This window comes from Dermacentor albipictus, chromosome 10 (genome assembly GCF_038994185.2).
Source record: "Dermacentor albipictus isolate Rhodes 1998 colony chromosome 10, USDA_Dalb.pri_finalv2, whole genome shotgun sequence".
Lineage (NCBI taxonomy): Eukaryota > Metazoa > Arthropoda > Arachnida > Ixodida > Ixodidae > Dermacentor > Dermacentor albipictus.
Window position 1 is genome coordinate 2,297,977 of NC_091830.1, and position 27,753 is coordinate 2,325,729.

General features: G+C 46.7%; 1 protein-coding gene across 6 annotated transcripts in view; it reads right to left on the reverse strand.

Moving 5' to 3' along the window:
* The window catches only part of LOC135911965 (isobutyryl-CoA dehydrogenase, mitochondrial-like), a 573,736-nt gene that overhangs the window by 483,814 nt on the left and 62,169 nt on the right, over nt 1–27,753 (reverse strand). For 2 of the 6 annotated variants that reach the window (XM_070527797.1, XM_070527796.1), the window contains exon 3: nt 23,590–23,665. The exons of 3 other annotated variants lie outside the window; for them this stretch is intronic. In XM_070527797.1, the coding sequence (XP_070383898.1) occupies nt 23,590–23,665 (76 nt within the window). Of the gene's footprint in view, nt 1–23,589; nt 23,666–24,326; nt 24,459–27,753 lie in introns of all 6 variants that reach the window. One more of the 6 variants, XM_070527794.1, reaches the window with a different exon arrangement.

Below are 27,753 nucleotides of genomic sequence, written 5' to 3' on the forward strand. Positions count from 1 at the left end.
ATATACTGGCTGGCGCGGACAACCTGTCTCGTGCGGCATGTTGCAAACGCTCCGAAGCGCGGCGCGACTGCCTCCCTGGTCGGGTGATCACTACAGGCAGCGCGTGGGTGACGCGCGGGCTTGATTCACAGCAGCCGCCGTGCAGACCTGCACTCATGCAGCGCTTCGTTTCCATACAGACGACGCGCGCTATTCTGGCGCCACCTAGTAGCCATCAAAGCCGCAGAGCCCATCTTCCGCGGCACTACGCTGTTCTTCCCACTCTCGTCGCTGTCGTCCCCCGCTGCACTCCGCGCTCTCATCCTTCGCTGTGCTCGTTCGCCCCGAGGGACACCGACGCTCACCGCTGGAACAGGCGCCGAAGAGCTGCGCTCCAAAGGAAGCACCCAAGAGAATCCAACAGAGTACAATCAAAAGTGATTTTCCAGGAAGTTGAATTCATTACCGTTGGGCACCAGAGATTGTTGACGCACATTTCTGTCTTTACAAACCTATATAGACCATTCGCATCGAAGAGACTACGCACTTAGTTTATCTACATAGGCTGGGTGCTCCCAACTGCAAATTTCTTGCAGGCACAAGCCTTCTGTGAAGAGTGAAATACCTCCTAAGGTTTAGCGCTTCCTCTCCGCGCACCATTCAGAGACAAGTATATTGTGCACTGTACAACATATACGGCTACAAGCATACGTGCCAGTTTTTATTTGCTCGCATTATATATGGCCGTGAGAGTCGTTGAGGCCGAAGGTAGGGAGAGCGTTACACCGCAAGTCCACAGGTATCATCTACCTGCGACCTTTCATAGGCTGCATAGTCAGGTGTGCGTGCGATCTCCCCATCTTTCTCTCTTTTCGTCTCTTTGTCCCACAATGCAGGGTCAGCTCGTTTAGCTAATCTTTCCAATTATTCTCTTTCTTTGCTTTAATCTCCTTGCTAATTCTTTTTATTTGTTTCTTGTATTGCATGCCAAATTTTAGCAGTCGTTGCAGCGATTGCTGGATAGTCATTCGCTGCAACTGTTTTACTCAACTGTGAATGCCACTCTTTTCCTGCGTCCTAATAAAGATATTTAGCGAAAGACACTGTATTGTAGACATTTCAGAAAGGCTTCTAACATTACTATAACGTCGCTAAAATAAATCTGGATCACGCAGATGGAAGTACACCTTGCTGATAACTTTAGTTAATTTTGTTGCCTTTCTATGCACTACGCATACCTGTTCCATTTTAACTTTTGCACGTAGCATAATAATACGTGTTCTTGAGTGGGAAAGCAGCAGTGCATTGATGAGCAGTCATTTTGGCCCACTTGAGCACTTCTTTAGTTTTACACGAAAAGCGGATCCTGTCCGCTCTAACATAACCACCAAGGACAACGTCATTACTGAGTAAGGTGTTTGGGACGCTACGGGACTTTACATAAAAAGCATATTGAACGCAAAGTTCTTAGCTTTCCTTTTGAAAATAAGTAGACTGTTTGATCTGCAATAGTTGCCTCAATAAAATAATATGAGTAGATAGTAGTGTCAGCTCCCTTGCAATCGAAAAATTGGAACACGTATGAGTATACACAGCAAATTACGTTGTGCAAAAAAAGAATTAACACCCTCAAAATATATTTGAGGGTGTTAATCTAACTACCTGCATATTTCATTGATAACGACTGTGTTCCAACTCCGTTTGCAGCGATGCGGAGCCCTCTCAAGATTGGAGACGGAGAGAGCCTGCCCAAGCCGAATGTGCTAGCTTCTCTCAGAGCAATCGGGGTAGCCACGCGATCGACATTCTGTCGCCTATTTTGGTCACGTTCGCATGTTGAATTTGGGAGCCCCTCCGAGCGCTCTGAGGTGGAGCGCGGCGCTCTGAATGAACCAGGCGAATGTGTTCTGAGCGCTCGATTACGATCAGACAATTAAACGTTTGACGCTTGTTATCGCCATTACAAGATCTTATACGAACAGATGGGTTCTGCAGAGATTCGCCTCATTGGACATGGATGTTACGGGGCACATGGTCTTGTCGTTAAGCGAGTGCCAAACTCAAGCCACAATGATAACGACAGTACAAAAACGATGGCAACGACACTTCGTTAACCGACAGCGAAGGCGTCTTTGCAAGAATGAGTGCTGTATTGCGCAACCGCAGCTATGCTACACGAGCATACTGTAACGTGGCCGCATCGAAGCCGTCACCGATTGCGGAAGGCTTTCAAAGCGGACGGCGCCATTTCCGAAACACATACACGCCATCACTCTCTCGGAGTCATGCGTAAAATATCCCCGTACCAAGAACAGCCAAGTGCGAAATTGCGCAGTGAGTCAGTGGTCAGCGCTCCCCGCTGCCGCTCATGGTCGATCTTCACATGAGCGTTGAACAAGTGTTGCTCTTCCCATTAAGATGAGGAAGTGGCTTGGATGGCACAACAAACGATGGACGAATACCGCAAAGCTCTCTTCTTTATTCACTGCACATCCAACTATTACAGCATTCGGTCTAGCCCGCAACGACAGATTATGCAACCTGTATGTCAGTTTTTCATCGCCTGCGTTCCCCTGCCTCAGCTTGAAACGTAAAGGCAGCTCGGCCTTGGAAGGAGACCGATAGGAGTGGTCCCGACCCAGCAAACTCGCTTTCTCTCCTGCCCATGCTTGGGCGCGCTCCCTGGTGGGTCGGCCCGGTCGTTTCCTGCTGCGTACTTCCCTTCGCGCCTCGAGCGGGGGGGGGGGGGGGGGGTGCTCTTTCGGTCAGCTTTGCAAACTCAAAGGGAAGCTCATTACTTTTCGAAGCGAGATCGGGATGCCTTAGAACACGCACCTATAAAGCGAGATATAAGAAGGAAGAAGAAGCATGTGCTTGCTGCGGTAAAGCTAGGGAAACTACGGAGCATGTTTTATTAGACCCAGCGGTCGATTTAGGCACCCCTGGCCTCCTTGAAGCCTTGGGTTCAGAGGGAGCAGTGGTAAAGCAAACATATCCGCAATAGACATTAGTAAGAGGCGACTGAAGGATTGGCGGAAGAAAAGTAGGGAAACGACAAAAGACGGAGACGTACAAAAGCAAAGTTCGCAACAGGGGATCAGAAAATTTGGGCGTGATAGTTCATAGTGTTTTTCTTTTCTTTTTTCATTGTTTAACCTAGGTAGGATATGAGTCAGTATAGTAGCAGGAGCTTGGTGGCGCAACCCACCGCCCCGTTCCAAAGTGGACGCTCATAATATCCATCCATTGCACAGCCTCGTGCGCAACATGCACCCGGTCAGCGATGCCCTTCGGGTGCAGGCGAAGCAACCAAACAAGCCAGACGGTGCTGCGTGCTTCCGGTTGCAGCGTTGCCCGGAATACGTGGCCGTAGGCATCTTGCCGCTGCTCCCTCCGATGGTACACAACAGCTCTGGCCCTGCAGCCGCTGAGAGTGCTCTTGGATAAACGACCCGCGCGATACCACACCCCTCAGCCCATTCTTTTTTTCGTGCCTTCGGTTTCCTTTAAACACCGCAGAACACGCGCCTACCACGGTCGTGCACATCGCGACCGCGTGTCCGAGTGATTCGCGGCGTCGTTCAACGTCTCGTCCGCTACGCTGCAAAATTAAGCGGTCATAGTGCTACACTCTCAGGTACGAAAACACGGCTAAGGCGGGATGTGGAGATTCAAGACGATGAGCAAAACGAGCACAAGGTAAAAGCGGGATCCAGCGTTTCGACAAGTGGACTTGTCTTGAAGACGACAAGTCGACTTGTCGAAATGTTGGCTTCCGCTTTTACATCGTTCCCATTTTGCACTAAGGTGTCAATGGGTGCTCCATTCAGCCGTAGCTCTGCGGGACGCAACCAGCTATGGTAATGGCTCGCAACATGGCGGTGACGCTACAGTTGATGCTTCCATGAGATACTTCGTATAACATAAACATTTTCTTGCAGCAATCTTTGCCTATTCACACGAATGTGCATTTTTGCCTCTATATTGTTTCGACTGCACACGTTCAGAAAAGGTTGAGGAGTTGCACATTCCAGTTCAGGCCCTCGAACTTTAAAGTGCAGAGAAAAGAACGGCAGCGGGCTGGCACTCAGCCCCTCCAGGAATATGGCGTTGAATTCGAACTTCGTTGTTTTAAATTTCAAAAATGCAATGCAGTAATGGTATCTGATTGGTTGCAATTACTTTGATATTATTTGAAGAGAGAATGGCAGCGGGCTGGCGCTCGGCCCCGGCGGGAAGCTGGTGTTTCATTCGAACCTCGTTGTTTTAAATTTCACACGATGAGTGCCTAAAGGCTGTCTGATTTGTTACGATTACTTTGATTTCATATTATTACGGTATTATAGGGAGATACTCAAGAGACAAGCCGCCGCGAGAACGACGATGAAGTTGGTCTAACAATATGAATCAGTAACGAGTGATCTATTCTGACACTCTACGCTATTTAATACTGGAGCTGATAAGCACATTAGGTCTAATGACTGATCCTTCTAGGCCTCAGTAGGCATTAAACCACAGTTGTTGGCTGCTTTCCTTCGGTAAATGGACTTGCGTGGCAAGCTTAGAAAATGCTGTATAGACATTAGAGTGACCAAAAGTCATTTTGAATTTAATTACTCGAACTTCACTTTACATGTAAACATGGTGTTCTACAGCGAAGCTGTATTCCTATAACATCCAAGGAAATTTTCGTGTCATATACAACTCTCCATACGTGGGCCGATCCCGGAGATAGTGCAATACCGGACCGACCCGCGGCGGAGGTGAAGCAGGCGTTAAGCACTCTCCATACGTGGGCCGATCCCGGAGATAGTGCAATGCCGGACCGACCCGCGGCGGAGGTGAAGCAGGCGTTAAGCACTCCCCATACGTGGGCCGATTCCGGAGATAGTGCAATGCCGGGCCGACCCGCAGCGGAGGTGCAGTTCGCCATTAAAGGACCCACGTAACTTCGCTGGTCATCCTTCTTCACAGAATGGAAGGGCACTGAGATTTTGTTGTTGTTGTCGTTGTTCCTCTGTTTCTAGCAGAGCATTTCAATACCTCATTCCCTTCCCCCGCGCTGAGCAGCATCTAGGTGACGAGATCCACCTTTGAAAAGTCTTTGAAGTCGGAACGACTTCAAAGACTTTTAGCTAGAGGACTACGCCTATGCCTAGGAGTTCCGCGAGCGACTTCTAGTTATCTTGTAATAGCTGACGCTCACCAATCACCATTTCCAGTCATGCGAACTACAGAAACATGCCGGCATTATTTCCGTCTTCAAACCCAGCATAAAAACCACCCATTGGCTCTAGACATAATGAAACGAGATGGAAGTTATGTTCATGTAGAAATTCGAGAAAATCTTCACATATTGCCAAGAAATGAATTTTGGAACTCAGACATCGAATATCCTCCATGGCTGCTTACAGTTCCAAAAATCGAATTGTCAGTAGATGGGATATTCAGCATAAGAGACATGTTCATTCGAGCTGTTCAGCAACTAGCGCAGTTATCTGGTACATGCGGTATATGCGGTATTCAGGATACAGACACGTCTATACAGATGGCTCCAGTACAGCAACCTCTTCAACTTCATCATTTATTATACCGCACCTCAACAAACAAGAATCATTTAAGTTATCTCGTACGACTTCGTCCACAACGGCTGAACTGATCGCAATCCTATGTGCGATAAAATTTATATTGTCAGTAAGAGATGCGCAAAAATGGGTAATTTTCAGCGATTCACAGGCGGCTCTAACATCACTCTGCAACACAAAGGGAAAACATTCAGTGACAGTATAATATATGAAACACTTAAAAACCTCACAAAGGCAAGCGAAGCGAAACATTCAATAGCATTCCAGTCGATACAAGGGCATTGCGACATTCCTGGCAACACAGCAGCCGATGAAGCAGCACGACTAGCGCACCTCAAAGATGATACGGCTCCGCTCCCAATATCAAAGGATGAATTACGCTGCATTATAAGGACAACGTCTCTCAATATGTCTAGAAACACTTGGTTTGACCAGAATTCTAAGAGCTCGGACTTATATCATATTGATCCATTTATTGAATTCAAATTTTCATTGTCATTAGATAGAACTATGGAAATCCTTATTCATCGATTAAGGCTAGGCACTGCCTACACAAAGTATTTCTTACACAGAATCGGCCGTGCGAAAACCCCCGAATGTGATTGTGGATTTGTAGACGAAGATATATATCACCTCCTTCTAGATTGCCCACATCACGACACACCAAGAAGCCGACTTAAATCAGCGTTAATTAAATTAGACCGCAGACCTTTCAGTTTAAGGAAACTCTTGGGCCCTTGGCCAACAACGGCCTTACAGAAGAGTGCTTTAAAAGCACTAAAGACTTTTCTTGAAGACAGCGGCATTGCTGGGCGTTATTGGCGCTTTCATTGCTCCCTTCATTCCATTGTCACTGTATATACCCATCTGTTTGTGAATTATGTTATGTTGACTGTTCTGTTGTGACTGTATGTGATAATGCATTTACATGATGTGTGTAACACCCGCTGACTAGACAGCGTGTGTTATGCTAGATGCTAGATGCTAGATGACAGCGTGTGTGCTAGATGTGTGTTATTAGGCGATAATATCTTTTGTACTTTTGAGACCTTAATCTACATAAGTGTGGAGACATTTACATTGTATATTGTATGTACAATGTATTCCTTACGTCATAGTCTTCCTGTGGAAACGTTGCGTGATAAGTCCTGATACTTGTGTGAAAAGACTATTTGATATGTACCCTTGAACCCTGTACGATGTATGACGGAACCACTCAAGAGATGAGGAGTAGCCGGCGCCTCGAACTGTGCGCCAACATCTCCTTATATCATATAAAAAAAAGATAAAATGAATGAATGAATGAATGAATGAATGAATGAATGAATGAATGAATGAATGAATGAATGAATGAAGAAGAAAGGAAGAACGTTTTCTACGGTGTGGAAAGAGAACTGATAAGGGCCTTCTTGCAAATGAAAAATAAAATGGTGGTGCTCTAGCGGCAGATAAAAAGTCCTATCCGGCCACATGGCAGTCCTTTTTCGTGTTTCAATTTCGCTTCTTGCTACGCTCTCATGCTGCATCAGCGTGACTGAAGCACATCATACTATAACACCGCTGCGAAATGAGTTTTCTGGGTGTGTTCCGACATCGTCGTAGTTCGGATACCTCCTCACCAGGTATGGCGAAAAAAAATACAACAAAGAAGTATGTTGCCCACCACTGGGTATCATACCCGTATACCTTAGCGGGAATGTGCAAACAGACAGCAACGCTTAGATTTTTACCAGTCGACGACGACTTGTCGGCTACGGTATATATAGGTGCCTGACCGTGTCACGTGATGACGTCCGGTTCGGTTGTCCGTCCTGGTTGTCAGCATTGCTTGAAGCCGCGTGCACGAAACGCCACTTGGCCAAGCGAGGCCTCTAGTGAAGGCCCCGTTTTGGCCTTGTGCACCAAGACACACCGAGGAGAGGTCACTGCGCGGCACTTTCAGATTCACGTTACTTCCCGGCACTTGCACTTCTAGGCGAGGAACGAGACGGAACGAGTCCAGGGGAGCTGGAAAGTAGCAGATAGCTTGCAAAAAGTTGTTCTTGAACGTATGGCAGTGTCCGCTGTGAGAGCCTGCTGTTCTCGCAGCGAATGAGTTCAGAACCAGAATTGTACAAGTCTACGAGTCCTTGTAACTGCAAATGCATGTGGTGAAAATGCATTTAAAAGGCACAATTTAAGCAACAGCAACACTGATACGGCATACCGATCACACCAGTCGCAACATAGGTTCTTTTTCGTCCAACGGCTCGCTACTTCTTTGCCGCAGGCACTGTAACTGCGCCGAGGCAACGTTATTAATTACGCCTTTTAAAGCGATAGCGTTAAAAGGAAGCTCTTGCTCGGGTGTTCTTATCTAAATACACGTAAAAGGAGTACTCATATTTCTCGGCAACCGCTGCACCAAATTTGACAAGGTTTGTTGCATTTAAAAGACAAACTGAAAATTCACTGACTGTTCATTTTTTCGAATTTTCGATTTAAGTCGTCATTGTTTTATTAAAATAGGCAAATATCACAAATTTTCAGAAAACGAAACTATAAAGTCAACTCTGTAACTCATCAATGAAGAATGATGTCACAATTATGTGATTCGCATATAATAGTACATCTAAAGCGGACAACACTGATATGTTGAAGAAATAAAACGAAGGACACCGACCAACATTGAAGTGCTAAAAAATGAAAAAATCTAAAAGACGTTTCGGCTTCGCTACGGAAGCCTTGTTCACAATGGGATGACAGAAGGTTCATGGAGGCTTATGTATGCTTTAGAACGTGACGTAAGCAGCGCGTGTATGACGGGGGGAGGGTTCCCTCGTTTCGATTAAGCGTGTGACGTGTTTTTTGTATCTCCAGTGACTCCAGATACAGACGCGATTTTCGGTTTCTTTCTTGGCCGATAATTCTCGAGCGATCCCAGTCGATATTGTGGCCCGTTGCATCCGTGTGCTCGGCAAGGGCATTCGACACTGTACGCTTCTTTTCGACATCTTTCTGATGCCCTTGCCGAGCACGGATGCAACGGGCCACAATATCGACTGGGATCGCTCGAGAATTATCGGCCAAGAAAGAAACCAAAAATCGCGTCTGTATCTGGAATCACTGGAGATACAAAAAACACGTCACACGCTTAATCGAAATGAGGGAACCCTCCCCCCGTCATACACGCGCTGCTTACGTCACGTTCTAAAGCATACATAAGCTTCCATGAACCTTCTGTCATCCCATTGTGAACAAGGCTTCCGTAGCGAAGCCGAAACGTCTTTTAGATTTTTTCATTTTTTAGCACTTCTATGTTGGTCGGTGTCCTTCGTTTTATTTCTTCAATGCTTCATCCCGACCAGACGGGCTTCCGTCGAACCCTCGATTTCACTGATATGTTACACATTAATGTCAAAAATATTAGTCATATGTAAATACAGATTTTACAGAACCCTTGTACACAACGTAACGAATTCAGGCAAGATGTAAATTGACGCATCGCATTTGTCCGCTCTGAATGATATAAAGTATGCCGTTTACAGAACCGCGATATTTGTTCTTGATTTAGAGCTATCTATTTGTAAACTTCGTCCTTCTAAATTTTTCTAACTTTGGAGTTCTTGAAAATTCTTTTACCAAAATTCAGGCCCTAAATTGAAATTCCGCTTCCAATAGTCACTAGAATTGAACTTTCTCTCTCAAATGCAACAAATTTAATGAAAATCAGTCCACGCGTTACCTCGGAAAAGCGTTCTGCGAGTTAGGCCCCATCTAAAGCTTCCTCTTAAGAAGTCCGCGTCGCCATCCAACGTCACACGCCACTTCGGCAAAAAGAATGTCCAACGAAAGTCGCAATCACGCATACCCAACCACTTCTCTACCACCAAAGTTGCTCATATGTTGTCTTTCATTCTTTACAACGTTATACCTCGCAATTTTGAGAACGGCATTCCACAAACAAATTTAATAGAAAAAAACACCGACAGCGCATGTCCTTTATGTTAGCTCTTCTCAGACTGGAATATTAAAAGTGCGAAAAACTAACACGTGATCGACCCATGCAAGAGCCCGCGTTTCTACCAGAAAGCTCGCCTTCGTGCATAGAGTTCTCAGCCGGCGTTTCCCGGTAAACGTTACGGTTACATAAGCTGCAGTTGCCGGGAAGCATGAAAAGCAGTAAGGGTCCTTGAACTCTATCGCGTTTCACTCATAAAGGCGAACCTTAAGCGTTCTCCCAATTTTTAACGCGTAGTCACCACCTCAACTAGCCATATCTAGTGGACTTTTAACCGTGTAAAATGAAGACACATCATTCGATGTTGGCAGTAATGCTACATAAAGAGAGATGAAAAACGAGCGGCGTACACACACGAATACAGCAAATAAGCAATGTAAAGCAAAAGCAAATAAATTGGGTATGGGAGAGGTTGCATACAAAGAGAGAGAGAGAGAGAGAAACATTTATTAATATAAAGGCAAAAGACGGATAAACCAGATTATGTGTGTAACACCTTAGGCACTACTTGAACGGCTCAAACAGAGCAGCAAGAACGCCATATTACTTTTTGCCCTGCAGTCACAATATCAGGCGCAGCCGAGAACCGCCTCAGCGCCCGTCGACGACACCGGGAGAGGCCACTCGCTGGCTTGGGCTGGCCGTATTCTGCCCGCCCTCCACCAGATCCGCAGTTTCGAATCTAGGTCAGTGTCACACACGGCTGCTAAAGTGGCGCTCGAGAGCCTTCCTTTTCGACCTGCTTTCTTTCTGTCGGGAGTGCTGCTTTCTTTCCTGACCCTCTCCTTTGCTTTCACGGTCCCTCGCGCTTCTGCTTTTCTTATTTGCGAAGCCTCGCCGCCGCTACGCTTCTTTTCCTTTTTTTTTTTTCGCCCTGGACTGCTGTAGCGCTCGATGGTGACGGGCGGCCAGAGAAGCAAAGAAAGAGCCTGCAGCTGAGCAGAAACCGGCAGAGCCACACAACAACGCCGAGAGAGGGTGAAAGCTGCGCTCACTGGCGCACGCACAAATACGCACGCAACGACTCCCGTCGGGCCGGCCTCCAAAATGGGGTAAGCAGACCGGCCGCGATTACCATTGCGGCCAACGACCCCGACGCACTCGGTCGGCGGCGGCGGCGGCGGCGGAATTGCCCCCCGGTCGCCGCTGATTAATGCCTGGGTCACGCGCGGCGCCGCGCTCGTATACGCGACTGGCACAGTCCGCCAAGGGACTTCGTTAAGTCACACTGACCCCCGAGAGTTTACGCGAACTCTAATCAATCATAAGCATTTCTAAGCAGGCCTACGCAGGTAGGCAGCGAAGGGATGGCCGACCTCACTTCACTAAGCGCGATGGCTCAAGTTTCTCCAGTTCGAGCGTTTCTCGATCACTAAGCCAACTGAGCAACGAAGCGACGTAGCGTAATGGGAGGAGAAAGTGTGGTTGTTTCCACGCGCTTGTGTCCCGCAATAGCTTGCGAACTAGACGCCTATTCACTGACCCTAACACTGATTTTCTGTCCCTGCACTGCTTTGCTCCGTCTGAGGTTCCGTAGTAGAGCGTTCAAGTAACGAAGGTACAATTTGCGGCACTTGAGACGGTCGGGACAGGCAAGCTCTATTACAAACGTGCCCGGCAAGCGAGCTTGCCTGTGTTTCAAGTGCTTACACCGTAAATTTGGACGCGTAAAGTCAGCTGCCAGTTGTAACTTGACTGTAAGCCCGCAGGTTATTATGGACCGGCGGATTACAAACATCAGAGGAACCACCTTCTAGTGCACCCCTCTGCCTGGAAGGCGGACTCACGTGCAAAATGCCATATATTTTGCCTTTAGCAACCCTGTAAAGTACACGAAATCACATGCAATAAATCTATAATACACAATCAAAATATTTTATTGAATTAAAATAAGTTCGTTACACCATCTTCTCTCATATTTCAGCAAGCTCTATCACACAAAAGGTGGGACAACGTATGTCCCACGGCACACGATGGGCAAGAAGAATATTGGGACAGCATATATGTCCCAATGTACGTGACAGGGTCTAACGTTAAAAAAAAAGTCAGTATAGCACCCACTTGATGTCAGTGGCCGGAATGAAATGGTGTGGGGTACTTCACGCACAATTTAACATGACATGCCCGCAGTGCCTTCTGCGTCAACAGGCGTTTGGTATGTTGCGACACCACGTACCCGAGCACATGGGGTTTGGACCCACCCGGGCTTAACCATGCGTAGCTTAGCCATGTCCGCGAAAAACAAAACCTGGAGGTTGGGCCGAGGCCGAGTGTTTGGACCATTATGGTCCTTTGCAGAGGCAACACACCACTTTGGCCTCGGTACCCTCGGACTGGCCCAACCGGGGGAAACCGGTGGTTGCCTATTCCTGTCTCTCTCTCCAATCTTCGTCTTCCGCTCTCTCTTTCAATCTTTGCTTCCTTTCACTTCCAATCATTCTGGGCAGCAAGGGTTAGTCTGATGTAGTTTATCACACCTTGGGCGTATTATATTAGGTTATAGTAGCTGTGTACAGCTGGCGTCTGCGATTCCTTCGAGTTTCATGGTGTCCCCTAGTTGGTCTAGGTGGTGGGCGGCTGGCATAGCTGACGATATGAAATTAATTCTGTATGGCTTTAAGCTCTCTCCCCCGACTGCCTGATCGCCCCCTTTCGAAAAGAGGGCCCACCGATGACTCAATTTTTTTATACAACCAAAGGATATCTAGCCAAATCACTACGCCCTTCACTGTGAAAATCCTGAAAAGACTGGAAGAACACTGCCATCATTTATGGTTTCGAAGTATGTCACAACTAGGTCCCGGTTACAAGATCACGAAAATAGACAGCGGTGATGTCTTGCTCGAAATCCGTGGCAAACATCAGTACTATGAGTTGTCCGGAGTTGTACTTAGAAATACTCCAATCATGGTAAGCCCGCATCGCCCTCTGAACAGCACAAGGGGAGTGATATCCGAACAAAACCTTACAGATTTGACCGAAACTGAGCTCTGAGTGCTGGAAGGAACAACACGTTACGAACGTCCAGCGCATTAAGATTCGACGAGACGACAAGGAAATCTCAACTAAACACTTCATCGTGATTTTATACACCAGCGCGAGACCCGAATGCATGAAATAGGCTACGTGAAAATCCATGATAGACCCTACATACCTAACCCATGCCACTGCTTGAAATGCCAACGATTCGGCCACGCCTCTCAGAGCTGCTGAGGCCGCCTTACTTGTGCAAAATGCTATTCGCACGAGCACCCTGACGACAAATGTCCTGACACACCTCACTGCGCAAACTGCAACGGTAGGCACGCGGCATACTCTAGGTTGTCCATCATGGAAGTAGGAAGTCATAACCTTCAACGCGAAAGAGAATACTTCCTTCAAAGAGGTGCGCAAACGGCTCTCATTTGTGCAAGGATCTTTGTACGCCGAAGTGTCATGGCAGGAGGCAGTGGCCCTACGGTTCTCGGCGACCGTCTGGATGGCGCAGAGCGCACCGCAAGTATAACACCGTCCTCCCCCCCTCCCCCACCTGCCCAGTGGAAGCAGCCAGCGGTGGTCCAACACCTAGCAAGTAGAGCCAGCAGGCCTCCGTGCATGTGAGCTCTAGGCCCTCTGCATTGGCGTCCCAGGCGCCGGAGGATCGGTGCAGCATCCTGGAGGGCGCGAATAGAGGCAAACCCCGCATCATAGGGCCTGGAAAGGGCCCGGTGGGCTAATATAGTTTTTCGCTCATAAACACACAGCAATAAATACCATCACTGTGAATACACATATATTGTAATGCGAGAAGTCTTGTCCCCAATCTCAATGATGTTAAAGAACTACTACATAAACGTAATCCAACGTTGCTGTGTATTCAAGAGACCACATCTGAATTCTACTCTCAAAAACTTCAGCAATATGTAATCTTCCGAAAAGACCGCGACGAGGCTTGCGCCTTATCCGGCGTTGCAGCGATCGTTCCAGACAAATATGTGGCTTGTCAACATGTAGCACTTGGGACGCACCTTGGGGCAGTGTCACCGGGTAGTTCTCTCTAATAAGTTGGATGCTGTCTGTTGTATATATACAACAGACAGCATACAATACCTCCTGAGGGCCCGGGCTAAGGTGGCGGGATCAAATCCCGGCCGTGGTAGCCGCATTTCTATGGTGAAATGCAAAAATGGCCATGTCCTGTGCAATGGTGGCATGTTAAAGATCTCCTGTGATAAAAATTAATCCGGAGTCACCCACTACGGCGTGCCTCATAATGAAATCGTGGCTTTAGCAGGTAAAGCCCCAGAATTCAATTCAATGCACCACCTAACTATGAACTCGGAAAAAAAGACATTTCTATAACCTCTTAGATCAACTGACGCAACCCTACATATTCCTAGGTGATTTTAACGCTGTGGGGTGACCCCTGAGGGGAGACCCCCGTTGTGACACGAGAGGTCGACTCATTGAAAAATTTCCTCTGACCTCTGGCACATGCCTGTTCAATAAGACGCCGAACAATTACAACGTTCAAAACAACACTTATTCATCAATAGATCTAGCATATGACTCTGTTTCTCTTCTGCCTGACCTGTAATGGAACGTCATCAACAATCCTTTTGGAAGTGACCACTTCCTTGTAACCTTAAACTTAAAAACGCAATATGACGACCCTCCCCATATTCCTCGACGGAAATTAGCATTCGCTCACTGGGAGCATTTTAATGAATCAACTTATTTACCACGGCATTATATAAACGATTCTAGGATAGATGACGCTGTAGCATATTTTATCGCTTTCAATATTGATGCAGCTGAAAAGCTTATCCCACAAACGAATCGTCATCATCATCATCAGCCTGGTTACGCACTGCAGGGCAGAGGCCTCGCCCATACTTCTCCAACTACCCCGGTCATGTGCTAATTGTGGCCATGTTGTCCCTGCAAACTTCTTATTCTCATCCGCCCACCTAACTTTCTGCCGCCCCCTGCTACGCTTCCCTTCCCTTGGAATCCAGTCTGTAACCCTTAATGACCATCGGTTCTCTTCCCTACTCATTATATGTCCTGCCCTTGATATTTCTTTTTCTTGATTTCAACTATGATGTCATTAACTCGCGTTTGTTCCCTCACCCAATCTGATATTTTCTTATCCCTTAATTAACGTTACACCCCTCATTTTTCTTTCCATAGCTCGTTGCGTCGTCTTCAATTTAAGCAGAACCCTTTTCATAAGCCTCCAGGTTTCTTCCCCATACGTGAGTACTGGTAAGACACAGCTATTATAGACTTTTCTCTTGAGGGATAATGGCAACCTGCTGTTCATGATCTGAGAATGCCTGCCAAACGCACCCCAGCCCATTCTTATTCTTCTGAATATTTCAGTCTCGTGATCCGGACCTGTGGTCACTACCTGCCCTAAGTAGATGTATTCCCTTACCACTTCCAGTGCCTCGCTACCTATCGTAAACTGATGTTCTCTTCCGAGACTGTTAAACATTACTTTAGTTTTCTGCAGATTAATTTTTAGACCCACCCTTCTGCTTTGCCTCTCCAGGTCAGTGAGCATGCATTGCAATTGGTTCCCTGAGTTACTAAGCAAGGCAATATCATCAGCGAATCTCAAGTCACTAAGGTATTCTCCATTAACTCTTATCCCCAATTCTTCCCAATCCAGGTCTCTGAATACCTCCAGTAAACACGCTGTGAATAGCATTGGAGAGATCGTATCTCCCTGCCTGACGCCTTTCTTTATTAGGATTTTGTTGCTTTCTTTATGGAGGACTACGGTGACTGTGGAGCCGCTATAGATGTCTATCAGTATTTTTACATACGGCTCGTCTACACCCTGATTCCGTAGTGCCTCCATGACTGCTGAGGTTTCGACCGAATCAAACGCTTTCTCGTAATCAATGAAAGCTATATATAAGGCTTGGTTATATTCCGCACATTTCTTTATCACCTGATGATAGTGTGAATATGGTCTATTGTTGAGTAGCCTTTACGGAATCCTGCCTGGTCCTTTGGTTGACAGAAGTCTAAGGTGTTCCTGATTCTATTTTCAATTACCTTAGTAAATACTTTGTAGGCAACGGATAATAAGCTGATCGGTCTATAATTTTTCAAATCTTTAGCGTCCCCTTCCTTATGGATTAGGATTACGTTAGCGTTCTTCCAAGATTCCGGTACGCTCAAGGTCATGAGGCATTGTGTATACAGGGTGGCCAGATTTTTCTAGAACAATGTGCCCACCATCCTTTAACAAATCTGCTGTTACCTGATCCTCCCCAGCTGCCTTCCCCCTTTGCAAAGCTCCCAAGGCGTTCTTTACTCCTTCCGGCGTTACTTGTGGGATTTCAAATTCCTCTAGACTATTCTCACGCACATTATCGTCGTGGTGCTACTGGCACTGTATAAATCTCTATTGAACTCCTCAGCCACTTGAACTATCTCATCCATATTGGTAATGATATGGCCGGCTTCGTCTCTTAAAGCACACATCTGATTCTTGCCTATTCCTAGTTTCTTCGTCACTACCTTTAGGCTTCCTCCGTTCCTGAGAGCATGTTCAATTCTGTCCACGTTATAGTTCCTTATGTCAGCTGTCGTGCGCTTGTTGATTAACTTAGAAAGTTCTGCCAGTTATTTTCTAGCTGTACGGTTAGAGGCTTTCATACATTGGCGTTTCTTGATCAGATCTTTCGTCTCCTGCTATAGCTTACTGGTATCCTGTCTAACAGAGTTACCGCCGACTTCTATTGCACACTCCTTAATGATGCCTATAAGATTGTCGTTAATTGCTTCAACACTAAGGTCCTCTTCCTGAGTTAATGCCGAATACCTGTTCTGTAGCTTGATCCGGAATTCCTCTAGTTTCACTCTTACAGCTAACTCATTGATTGGCTTCTTATGTACCAGTTTCTTCCGTTCCCTCCTCAAGTCTAGGCTAATTCGAGTTCTTACCATCCTATGGTCACTGCAGCGCACCTTGCCGAGCAAGTCCACATCTTGTATGATACCAGGGTTAGCGCAGAGTATGAAGTCTATTTCATTTCTAGTCTCGCCATTCGGGCTCCTCCACGTCCACTCTCGGCTATCCCGCTTGCGGAAGAAGGTATTCATTATCCGCATATTATTCTGTTCTGCAAACTCTACTAATAACTCTCCCCTGCTATTCCTTGAGCCTATGCCATATTCCCCCACTGACTTGTCTCCAGCCTGCTTCTTGCCTACCCTGCACTCTAAGAAGAATTCCGGGGAAAACGGGAGTAACTGCGCAGTTCGTCCCAAAAAGGGCGCTTTCGTCCCTCAAGGGAGTAACGGCATGGATGTGCGTGCCGTGTGCAAATTTTGGAGAGTAAGTGTTTAGTCCCTGGTCGGAAAGAGAGCAACGGGAGGACGAACGGCAACAGTTACTCCCCATGCGCTCCGCTGTTTTCGTCTGTGTCGTGCAGTGATGCGATAAAAACTGTATTGTCAATAAATCGTGAATAGTTCGAGGTTCGTGCACTGTCCATTGAACTACATGCAAAGCAGCACTTCGCCTCTTCGTTAGAAAATTGCGTGAAACTTAAAGTTGGAATGTGAAGAGCCATGCCCTTCGTGCGCACCCCATAAGTGAGCGATACACATTAAACGCGCAAGTCATTGATAGACTGCCAGATATTGCTGGTCAATAGTACCTAAGTTCCTTCCGTTCCAAGGAGATTACGAACTTAACTGAAGCGCTGTGTAGCTCACACGGGACACACTAAGCGACAGAGCAATTGTCCGTCTCTGTCGTCTTAGGTGCCCCGTTTGAGCTCGTTACACGTTTACATTGTGTAGTGCCTCAGTTTAAAGCACCCTAAGAATACTTGGGCATATTTCTTTTCGCACTCGCTTATGGTTGCAAGTACACTCAACGTTACACTCTACCCACACAGCATACACAAAATGCCGAGTCGCTTTTACATTGCCGCACCTGCGTTCCAATGCTTAACCTGTCTCAAGAAGCCGTGTGGAACGGCTGTGCTCTACAATGCTCTCTGCTGGAAACAGCGTATCGGCCCCAGGCCGAGGATCGTCGACCCCGTTTTTGAATGAAGATGCAAGCTACAAAGTTATCCTCCCGCGTCTACCAACCGGTAACGATGTTTTGAATTCTGTTTTCCTTCATGCGGACTTGAGTGGCAGACCATACCGTGCTCGCGACTTCCGAGACGCTCTGCTTAAGGTAGTGAATACTTCAGATATTGTAGGTGTCGGACAGTATCAAATGAGCCATGTATGGACGGTTACTTGCGCTAGTAGTGCGGCAAAACAGACTCTCGTCGCCTGTGGTGAGCTCCATGTCAAAGGGCTGAAGTGCATGGTGATAGATCCGGAGACTAAAAACATCAAGCTTAAATTACTATGGCTTCCACCTCACCTTGAACCACGACGCGTTGAGGAGGCGTTCCAGGCCTATGGTCAGGTGAAGTCGGTGGAGAGAGAAGCATGGAGATGCACTGGCATGGAACAGTGGGTGACAACAAACCGGGAGGTTTCCTTGGTGCTCAAGGACACTATCACAGTAACCTCAATACCGCACATTATGTCCATTTATGGACACCAGTGCCTCGTACTTATCCCCGGTAGGCCTCCTCTGTGCCTTCGTTGCAAGCGCGTGAGACACGTTCGACGACAATGCAGAACACCGAGATGCTTACAGTGCCATCGATTTGGTCACTCAGCGGACGCCTGCGTGTCCACCTACGCCAATAAGCTTCGTTCTGGGCAATATAGCGCAGACGAGCCACAACTGGACCACCTCATGGATTCTACAGAGGTAGTAGATGCCAACGGAGAGACTACAGGTGGCATTAGGGACGAGGACCAGGAGACCTTGAAGCCAATGCCAACCAGTCATAACAGCTCAAGTAAGACTAGCGAAGCTTCCGGCGAGGATGACTCAGTTTGCCCACCTGGCCTAGCAAGCCTTAAGGAAAAGCCCCCTGATGACAAGGAAGAAGAGGAAGAGGCGATGGACATCAGCAAGGCCAGGAAACGTCCGGCACCATGCAATGATGAAGCAACAGAATGTGCACTACCGGCGCCCGAGAAAGTGCCTCCTAGTGCTCAGCAAACTCCCTCTCCTGGTGATAATGTGCCCCGCCGGTTATATCAGCGTAGTCAGGAGAGTGCCACAAAGAAGCCCAAAGGGAGCAAGACCACAGATTTACCTGTGGCCAAGGGCAATGAAATACAAAAACTTTAGGTGAGCAAAATGGCTACCGCCTTCACCCTCCCTTTATGTGTAGCGACACTCAACGTACGTGGGCTGAGGAATATAAGGCGTCAGCGGCAGTTACTACACGTGCTTAGGCAGCATGAAGTTGATGTTGGTGCAGTGCAAGAGACAAAGATATCGTCTGCTGGTGATGTCAACCTTTCGCTGCAAACTTTTCAACCTGATTACGAGGTGTGTATTAGCCAAGCATGTGGTGCTTCCGCTGGATGCTTTTTGTTAGTCAGAAAGCAGTTAAATCATTCTTCATTGTCGCTGCGTGTTGATGGGGAAGGCCGCCTTATATGCTGTGACCTCTCTTTTCATTCCCGTAATTGGCGATTCATTTGCGTTTATGCTCCCTCAAAAGTGAGTGACAGGAAGGCTTTCTTCCTCTCACTTGCTCCGCTCCTAGATACTGACAGAGATTTGGTACTGTTGGGAGACTTCAACTGTGTTTGTCATTCCAGAGACCACTCATACCTAACTAATCGTTATGATGCAAGTGCTGCTTTCCTGCATCAGTTAACGGAAGATCACAATCTAATAGACGTGGGCGCCTACACCCCATCTTGGGTGCGGTTCACGCACTTTCAAGGCGTCTCCCATGCTCGACTTGATCGTGTGTATGTTTCGACGAGTCTCTGGTCTAACATTCACAACTACGCCGTGAAGCCTGTATTTTTCACAGACCACTGTTTAGTAGCTGTTTCATGGGGTCCCCGAAAATTCCGCAGGTTTGCTCCAAACTGGGAACTGTGGAAACTTAATACACAACTTTTGCGAGAGGAAAGTTTTGTAAACAAAGTGCAAGAATTATGGCTAGAAATAACACAATGTCAACAGCTTCCTTTGTTTGCTCGGTGGGAAATGTTCAAAATAGAGTAAAAAATGAGGCGATTGCCATTTCATGTGAGCTGTCTCAAAGAAAAAAGCTGAAAAGCATTACCTTCATGATCTACTTCACAAGCTGCACGCTTTCGAAAGCCAGGAACCAGGGTTGTATAGCGATGAAATAAACACAGTTCGCGCACAAGTACAGAAATATGAGACGGAAGTGTACAAAGGAGCAATGGTTCGTTCACGCACAACTCGCTTCACAGAGGAACAGCCCACAAAAAGGGCTCTCGGTGATGAGAAGCGATACGCGCTTTCCAAGCAAATATTAGAAATTGAGTCTGGTGGGTCTATATACACAGACACGTCCCAAATAATAAGCCTATTTGAAGCTCATTATAAAGATCTTTTCGCTGCAGTCAAGCCTCAGAATGGATACGAAGAAAACGCTGATCAGTTTATTTCGCTTATGCCACACTTAGAAGAAGATGATCGACTCAGCGTTGATGGGCCAATAACTCGAGAAGAAATTAATTTTGCTGTTGAAACGCTGCAGAGGAACAAGACGCCTGGTCCTGATGGCCTTAGTGCTGAATTTTATATAAAATTTCAGGAATTCCTGTGTCCTTTTCTGCAGCAACTTTTCGAGGAAGCCTATCAATATGGTGAGCTTCCTCCATCTTTCTATCAGGGCCACACAACCTTAATACCAAAAAGCACTGATGATGAAGCACTAAAGAGAGTAAACGGTTATAGGCCGATATCATTATGTAACGTGGATTACAAAATATTTGCAAAAATACTGACAAATAGATTGCAGACAGTCATTACTAAATTAGTAGGTGATCATCAAACATGCGGAATTCTAGGCCGCTCTATACAGACAAATGTTCATATCGCACGTTCAGTCCTTGAGTGCATTGAGGGCAGTACGGATCAAGTAGCTCTTCTCCAGATTGACCTCGCCAAAGCCTTTGATAAGGTTCAACACGAATTTTTATTCCAACTACTGCGACATCTTCAGTTAGGGGATGTATTATACAATGGTATAACACTTTGTTATAAACACTGCACTACAAAGTTAATTGTGAACCGTACCACCCTCTCAGATATAATACAACTACAGTCATCCGTTCGTCAAGGTTGTCCGCTCTCGCCTTTACTCTTCGCCATATACTTAGAACCGCTTTGCTTAAGCGTGCTTTGTGACTCGAGCATTAAAGGATATATGTATGCCGATGAGGAAATTAAAGTGCTAGCTTACGCAGATAACATTGCCTTCTTTTGCGTCGATAAGCCAAGCATTACCAAGGCAATAAACGCTACCCTGCGTTTCTGTGAGACTGCAGGAGCTACTGTAAATTTTGACAAAAGTAGAGGCTTTTGGCTAGGCATGTGGGCGCTCACTCCCTCTGTATTCGCGAATATTCATTGGAATCAGTCTCCGTTGCGATATCTTGGAGTACCTCTCGATAACTTCCGTAATAGTGGACCTCATTGGGCGTCCACGATAACCACTATCCGTAGAAAGGTGACAACCTGGCAAGGACGTGATCTCTCCATTTTTGCGAGAGCTAAGGCATGCAATACATTTCTCGCTTCTAAGCTTCTTTATGTTCTGCAGGTCTCGCACTGCTCACGTGTCCATGTCCAGGCATTTCATAGAATATTTGCATGTTTTATTTGGCATTCATCATGGGAAGCCATGAGAAGGGACAACCTTTTTCTCCCGCTTGAAAAGGGAGGCCTGGGTCTTGTACATTTGTTTGTGCGACAATTGGTCATGCGCTTATTTTACCTTAAAAATGTCCGTCATCCATTCCTTCTCGCAGTTAATCGAGCACGTCTTGCGTCACACCTCCCTTTTCTTTTTGTCACGACAAACGTTGCTCAAGAACTACCGTTATGGGGCTTCTTAAAGGAACTTGTCGACACTATTTCATTCTTAAAAGCCAGATTCAACCTTGAATATTTGTTTACCGTTAATCGCACGTCGCTAAATGCAGCACTTATAGATAACCTTTTCCCTGAACCGCTGTACCGAAAGCCGTATCTGTCTCTATTTGGTCAAGATGTTCTTTGCCGTGTCCGTAGAATGTGCATTGCGCCAGCAGCAAAAACGTTTTTCTTTAAGCTGCACACCTCCACACTGCCAGTTAAAACGTGGCTTCAGGAAAAAGGACTCTATGTACCCTGGAATACAAATTGTAGGCTTTGCAATCAACCCGAGACAATAGAACATTGCTTTATACTTTGTCGTGACGCATTTCTTTTTTGGGACATTTTACAAAGAACTATCAAAAAAGACTTTCCTCTCACATGTTATGGTATCCGGTTCCTTCCTTTCAAAAAGACAGCCAGTAATACACCATATGATTTGTTTATGTTATTAGGACTTTATTCATTATGGAGAAGTCGAATGATCGACAGACATGCCGAGCCACCTCGCTCGACAAGGTCTATCTTCCGAGAAGAGACTGCTCAAGTCCGGAGTGTGGTGGCTACATATGATCCCGTCCCTGAATGTATTTCGCGTCTGGACGCTTGTGTTTGTTTACCAGAATTTTGAACTGTCATTGGACTGTATACTTTCTGTGAATTTGTTTCTCTTGTATGATCATATATGATGTAACTGTAGCGGTTTGACAGTAACGATAATTCCATGCAATAAAGAAAAAAAAAATCTGCCGTGGCGCAGTGGTTAGAGTAGCTAACATGGGGAGGGCGAGGACGTGAGTTCGAATCCTGCTTTCGGGCATCTTTTTTTTTCTTTTTTTCAGCTCAGTAATCTTTTTTATTAGCATATAAATGCCTAATTTCATTATTTCACATTTGCGGAGCATCGGAAATAATGACCGTTACTCCTTTGAGGAGCATCGGAAAAGAGCAACTGTTAGTCCTCGGAGGAGTAACGGCATGGGGAGTAACAGTTCATCCTCTCGCACTTACCCCCTAAAGGGAGGAATGGTTGTGGCAGATCAGTTGCTCCCCTAAAGGAGTAACCTCAATACCCCATTTCCTCATTTTCTTCTTAGAGTGTGGCATTTAAGTCGCCCGTCAGTATAATGTATTTTGTTTTGACTTTACCCATCGCCGATTCCGCGTCTTCATAGAAGCTTTCGACTTCCTGGTCATCATGAGTGGATGTAGGGACGAAGACCTGTACGACCTTCAATTTGTACCTCTTATTAAGTTTCACAACAAGACCTGCCACCCTCTCGTTAATGCTATAGAATCCCTGTATATTACCAGTTATATCCTAATTAATCATGAATCCAACTCCTAGTTCTCGTCTCTCCGCTAAGCCCCAGTAGCACAGGACGTGCCCGCTTTTTAGCCCTGTATATGCTTCTCTTGGCCCCCTAACCTCACTCAACTCTATTATATCCCATTTACTACCCTATAATTCCTCCAATACCACTGCTAGACTCGCCTCACTAGATAACGTTCTAACGTTAAACGTTGCCAGGTTCAGATTCCAATGGCGGCCTGTCCGGAGCCAGGGATTCTTAGCACCCTCTGCTGCGTCACAGGTCTGATCGCCGCCGTGGTCAGTTGCTTCGCGGCTGCTGGGGACTGAGGGCCCGGGTTTCATTTTTGTATTTATATAGGAGGTTGTGGCCAAGTACTGCACCAGGGTGGCCAATCCTGCTCTGGCGAGAGAGTGCGTATGGTACTTTATTTAAAAGAAGTGTTCCCTCATGGGAGGAAAACTGCAGAGATATGCATGGAAGAGGCAGGCTAAAGTAAAAGGGAAAACTGCGTAGACCGCCAAATGTGGAAACTCTCATTAAATTTAAGCGTACAAAATCTGGTAAAAGGTGGACACGACGTCAGGCAAAGATAGGCTTCTCTCATGTATAAGCTCATGCACACAGCAGGCACACGTTTGGTATGGCCCTAAGAAAGCTAAAGGGGCAACAAATTTATCCATTGCCTCTGGTGAACGGACAAGGGAATACCTTGGAAGATCAGGCCGACTCTCTTGGGGAGCATTTTGAACGTTTGTCAAGGTCAATCCACTATTCCCAATCCTTCCTGCAATACAAAAAATAGAAGAATGTAAGCCATTCGCACGTAAATTCCGACAGAGCGAACCATATAGCCATCCTTTCTGTATTGCCGAGTTAAGAGCTGCCTTGATCGTATGCAAGCGCTCTGCACCGGGATCTGACAGAATCACACAGGACACGCCAAGTCTTCAGTAAGCTGAGCATCCCTTACCTCAGGCAGCAGGCTGGAGTCAAGCTCCCTATACCACTGGACATTCGCGACACTTTCCTGATTCGCCCTCTCCCGAAGAACATGCACCGTGACTACAATACAGCACGTCGCACCGCAAGGGCTCAGCAACCCGGCACTAGGTACGAGGCGCCGACGCCTCGCAGGTGGCTTATGTCGACGCCGCGGACTACCCAACCCATTTGGCCATGAGACACTTGCCGTCATCTGGGGCTCGAAACAGGATGTGTCAGTATAACCAGCTCCATACGCAGCATTCATCCTGAAGAACGCGAAGAGGTTTCTATAGCTCTCGCCTATGCATCGACTACTGCATCGTGCATCATCACTGATTCCAAGACGGCCCTACGTAACTATACCAGAGGGCTCACCTCGTCCCATGCATTCTCAACGGCACACATCCCTCCCGTCACCGCAGCATCCACCTGATCTGGGCCCCGAGCCACGCAGGTCTTACCGGAAATGAAGCCGCGCACGACGCCGACCGAGCAAGTGTCCACCGGGCACGTCATTCCTCTTCGAGCCAGCAATTTTCCGGACGGCCACACCATCCGCAAGCCCCTGATCACGAGTTCATGGCCTCCAGGCGCTGCCACGCGCGCGAGCGTATTGTTACGAAGATTATTTTTGGAGAGATCCTTACGACTATCGTAAAGCCCGCCCCAATACAACCCTCCCGACAAGTCTCTTAACAAGCATTCATCGACCACGTGGCGGCTCTTACAGAGGCGCACCTTTCTTACGCAGTCCCTGTATCATCACGTCTACCCCGATGCCTTCACACCGAGCTGCAAAACATGCCACGCGCCACGCGTAGATCTCGGCCACATTATCTGAGCATGCCCTGCAGCACCACACACCATCAAACACAGCACCAATCCTACATTCAGAATCGCCACGCCCGAGCAGCAGGAAGCCATGCTGCTCAGTGAATGCGCGGAGGATCGAATCTGGGTTGTCCGGCTGGCCGACGACGACGCCACGACTCAACCTTAAATCTGCATGGAAATCTGCACGCACCCGAAATCTGCATGGAAAGAAGCGATTGTGGTCCCTGTTTTGAAACAAGGAAAACATCAGTGGTCGCAAGCTACCGCCCTATGTCGCTTACAAGTTGTCTTAGCAGGCTGTTCGAGAAAGCGATCAATCATAGTCTGCTACATTACCTTGAATGCAACAAAATGCTTGATCATTATCAATGCGGTTTCACAGAAGGCCGGTCTACAACCGACCATGTTGTGCCCATCGAAGCGAACATTCGAGACGCGTTCATACAGGATCAATTCTTCTGATCCATATTTCTCAATACGGAAAGACGTACAACACAGCGTGACGTTAAGTAAACCTGCGAGACCTGTTGGCAATGGGCATCTGCGGGAAGTTACTGAACGTAATAGAAAGCTAGTTGGTCGATCCCACCTTTCGCGTCAAAATCGACAGTGTGTTGTCCCGTCCCTTTACGCAAGAAACTGGTATACCCCAGGGAGGCGTGCTAAGCTTCAAGCTTTTCATCGTGAATATGGACACGCTCCCGGCTTCACTACCACCAGTCATTTTTTACCGCGTGCAAGACGACGACGTAAAAATAGAATTCAAATGTTGTAACATTACAGTGTGCGAGAGACAAGTACAGCGTGGCTTGAACAAGCTAAGTGGGCAGACGAAAATGGGTTCAAAGTTAACCCCCAGAAAGTACTTGTTTTGTTTTCGTAAGAAATAGAGGGCTGGACCCAATCTTCAAATGTATGGACAGCATACACGTGTTACTACTGAGCATAAGTTCTTCCAAACTAACCTTTGTTCCCCGCATATTTAACAGGGATAAGCGGGCTAGTTGGTGGTCGTTATTGGAATGCATCATGTAACCGCACAAAAACAAGGGACAAAGAAGGAACACACAAGACAGCGTCACACTTGATGATTAGCAAGCGTGATTACGATACTTGTATAAATGTGGGATTTCCCGGAGTAAATCTTAGTTGAAGTTCCGCGCCTGTCTTGTGTGTTCCTTCTTTGTCCCTTGTTCTTGTGCGGTTACATGATGCGTTCCCCGCATAAAGCATCTCAAGGTCCAATTCTTAAAGACAATGAATCAACTAAAAATTTCTTGCGCACGCAACATGAGGCAGTGACGCAAAGTGTCTCATTAACGTGTACAAAGGCGTTGTATGTACGCGCTTGGACTACAGCACCCTAGTTCATCAGTGCGCTATACCGAATGCCCCGAAAATTATCGATCCTGTCCACCATCTAGGCATTTGACTGGTCGCGGGGACCTTCAGAACAAGCCCTGTACAAAGTCTCTATGTAGAATCCAATGAGTAGAAACTCCATCTGCAAAGGTCGTACACTAGTTTAACAAACTTTTCTTCCTCTTTCACTCCCCATTCCCCTCCCCACGTGTAGGGTAGCAAACTGGACTCAGTCTGGTTAACCTCCCTGCCTTTCCGTCTTCCCTTCTCTCTCTCTCTCTTTTCGAAAGCAAACTCCAACCCTGAACATCTTCTTACTCAAGTGTAAATGATTTGACATGTGCCACACTTTTTCATAATCGACCTGCAGCGAGAGAGTCTTTCTCGTTGCGTGTGTGGAATCCCAGCAAAGTGGGCGCACCGCTCTTTGAACATCGTCGCGCCTGATGCCTACAGCAAAGCTGCTACCGCTGTGGCATCTCATAAAAGGTAACATATCATTTATTGAGAACGTTATGGACGCCCCAGAAGCACACATTAAGATGCACTTCCTTGAACTTCAGGCGAAATACCCATGCCCAGAGAATTACACAGACGCATCAAGATCACATGGCGGAGTCTCTTATGCAGCCGTAGGTCCCTGCTTCTTGGAGTCTAATTTTCTGAATCCGGTAGCAAGTCTCATTAGGGCTGAGGCCTATGCACGACTGTCGGCTGTAAAGCACATCAAGCAAATGAAAATACAAGGGGAAATTATATTTACAGACTCCCTAAGCATTGTGAAAGCTTTAACGTGTCTGCGAAAGCACAAGAAACTTGCACTCAATTATCTAGTTTCGTTTATGTGCACTATGTATGCATCTAACAAGCCTGTCGTTTTATTTTGTATACCCGGCCATAAAGGAATCACGGATAATATGCTTGCAGGCGAAAATGCTACCTCCACATCAACGAAAGCCTGTAACTCTAGCATAGCCATTCCATCCCAGACTTACAGCCGTTCTTGCGCAGGAAGCTGAGAAACTTTTGGCAATTCATTTGGAACAAGGAAACCCTGAATAAGTTCCATTTGTTCAAGCTGCATTTGTGTAAATGGCCGTTCGTAGCAAAATCGCGACGAACTATGTCCAGTTTTGTCGATTGAGAACAGGGCACAGATACGGTATCAATTCTTACCTTTTGATTGGCAGTGAACCCCTCATTTATGGCAGATGTAGTGAGCGGCTAACCGCTTTGCTCGAGTGCCAGGAAGGGAACATCAGCCAAACAAAAAGCACTTTCCTGCACCTTACCAACAGCATGCTCCTCTCCAAGACTGTTTCTTGGTGCTGTACAGTTTTTCAGAGCTAACGCATTTTCGTAGCACGTGATCCCACCAGAGGCTTCTGCTGCGATAGTAGCGCTTTGTAGAACACGCGCCTCTAGGACCTTGCGTTTAAAGGCCTTGAGGAAGCAGTAGTGCTACCCAAATTTATACCTTTCAGTATATCAGTCAATGCAAACCATGCTTTTCATGTCAATAGCACACCTCACAAGGTATTTTCATTATTTTTAACACGTATATACTTTACTCAATTTACAGCAACAGTCTTTAGGATTCTATACAGCCACATTTACCATTTGCAATTGACCACATCATCGACTACATTATACCAATGAATTGCACTCTTCGAACCATCATTGGCCCTATGG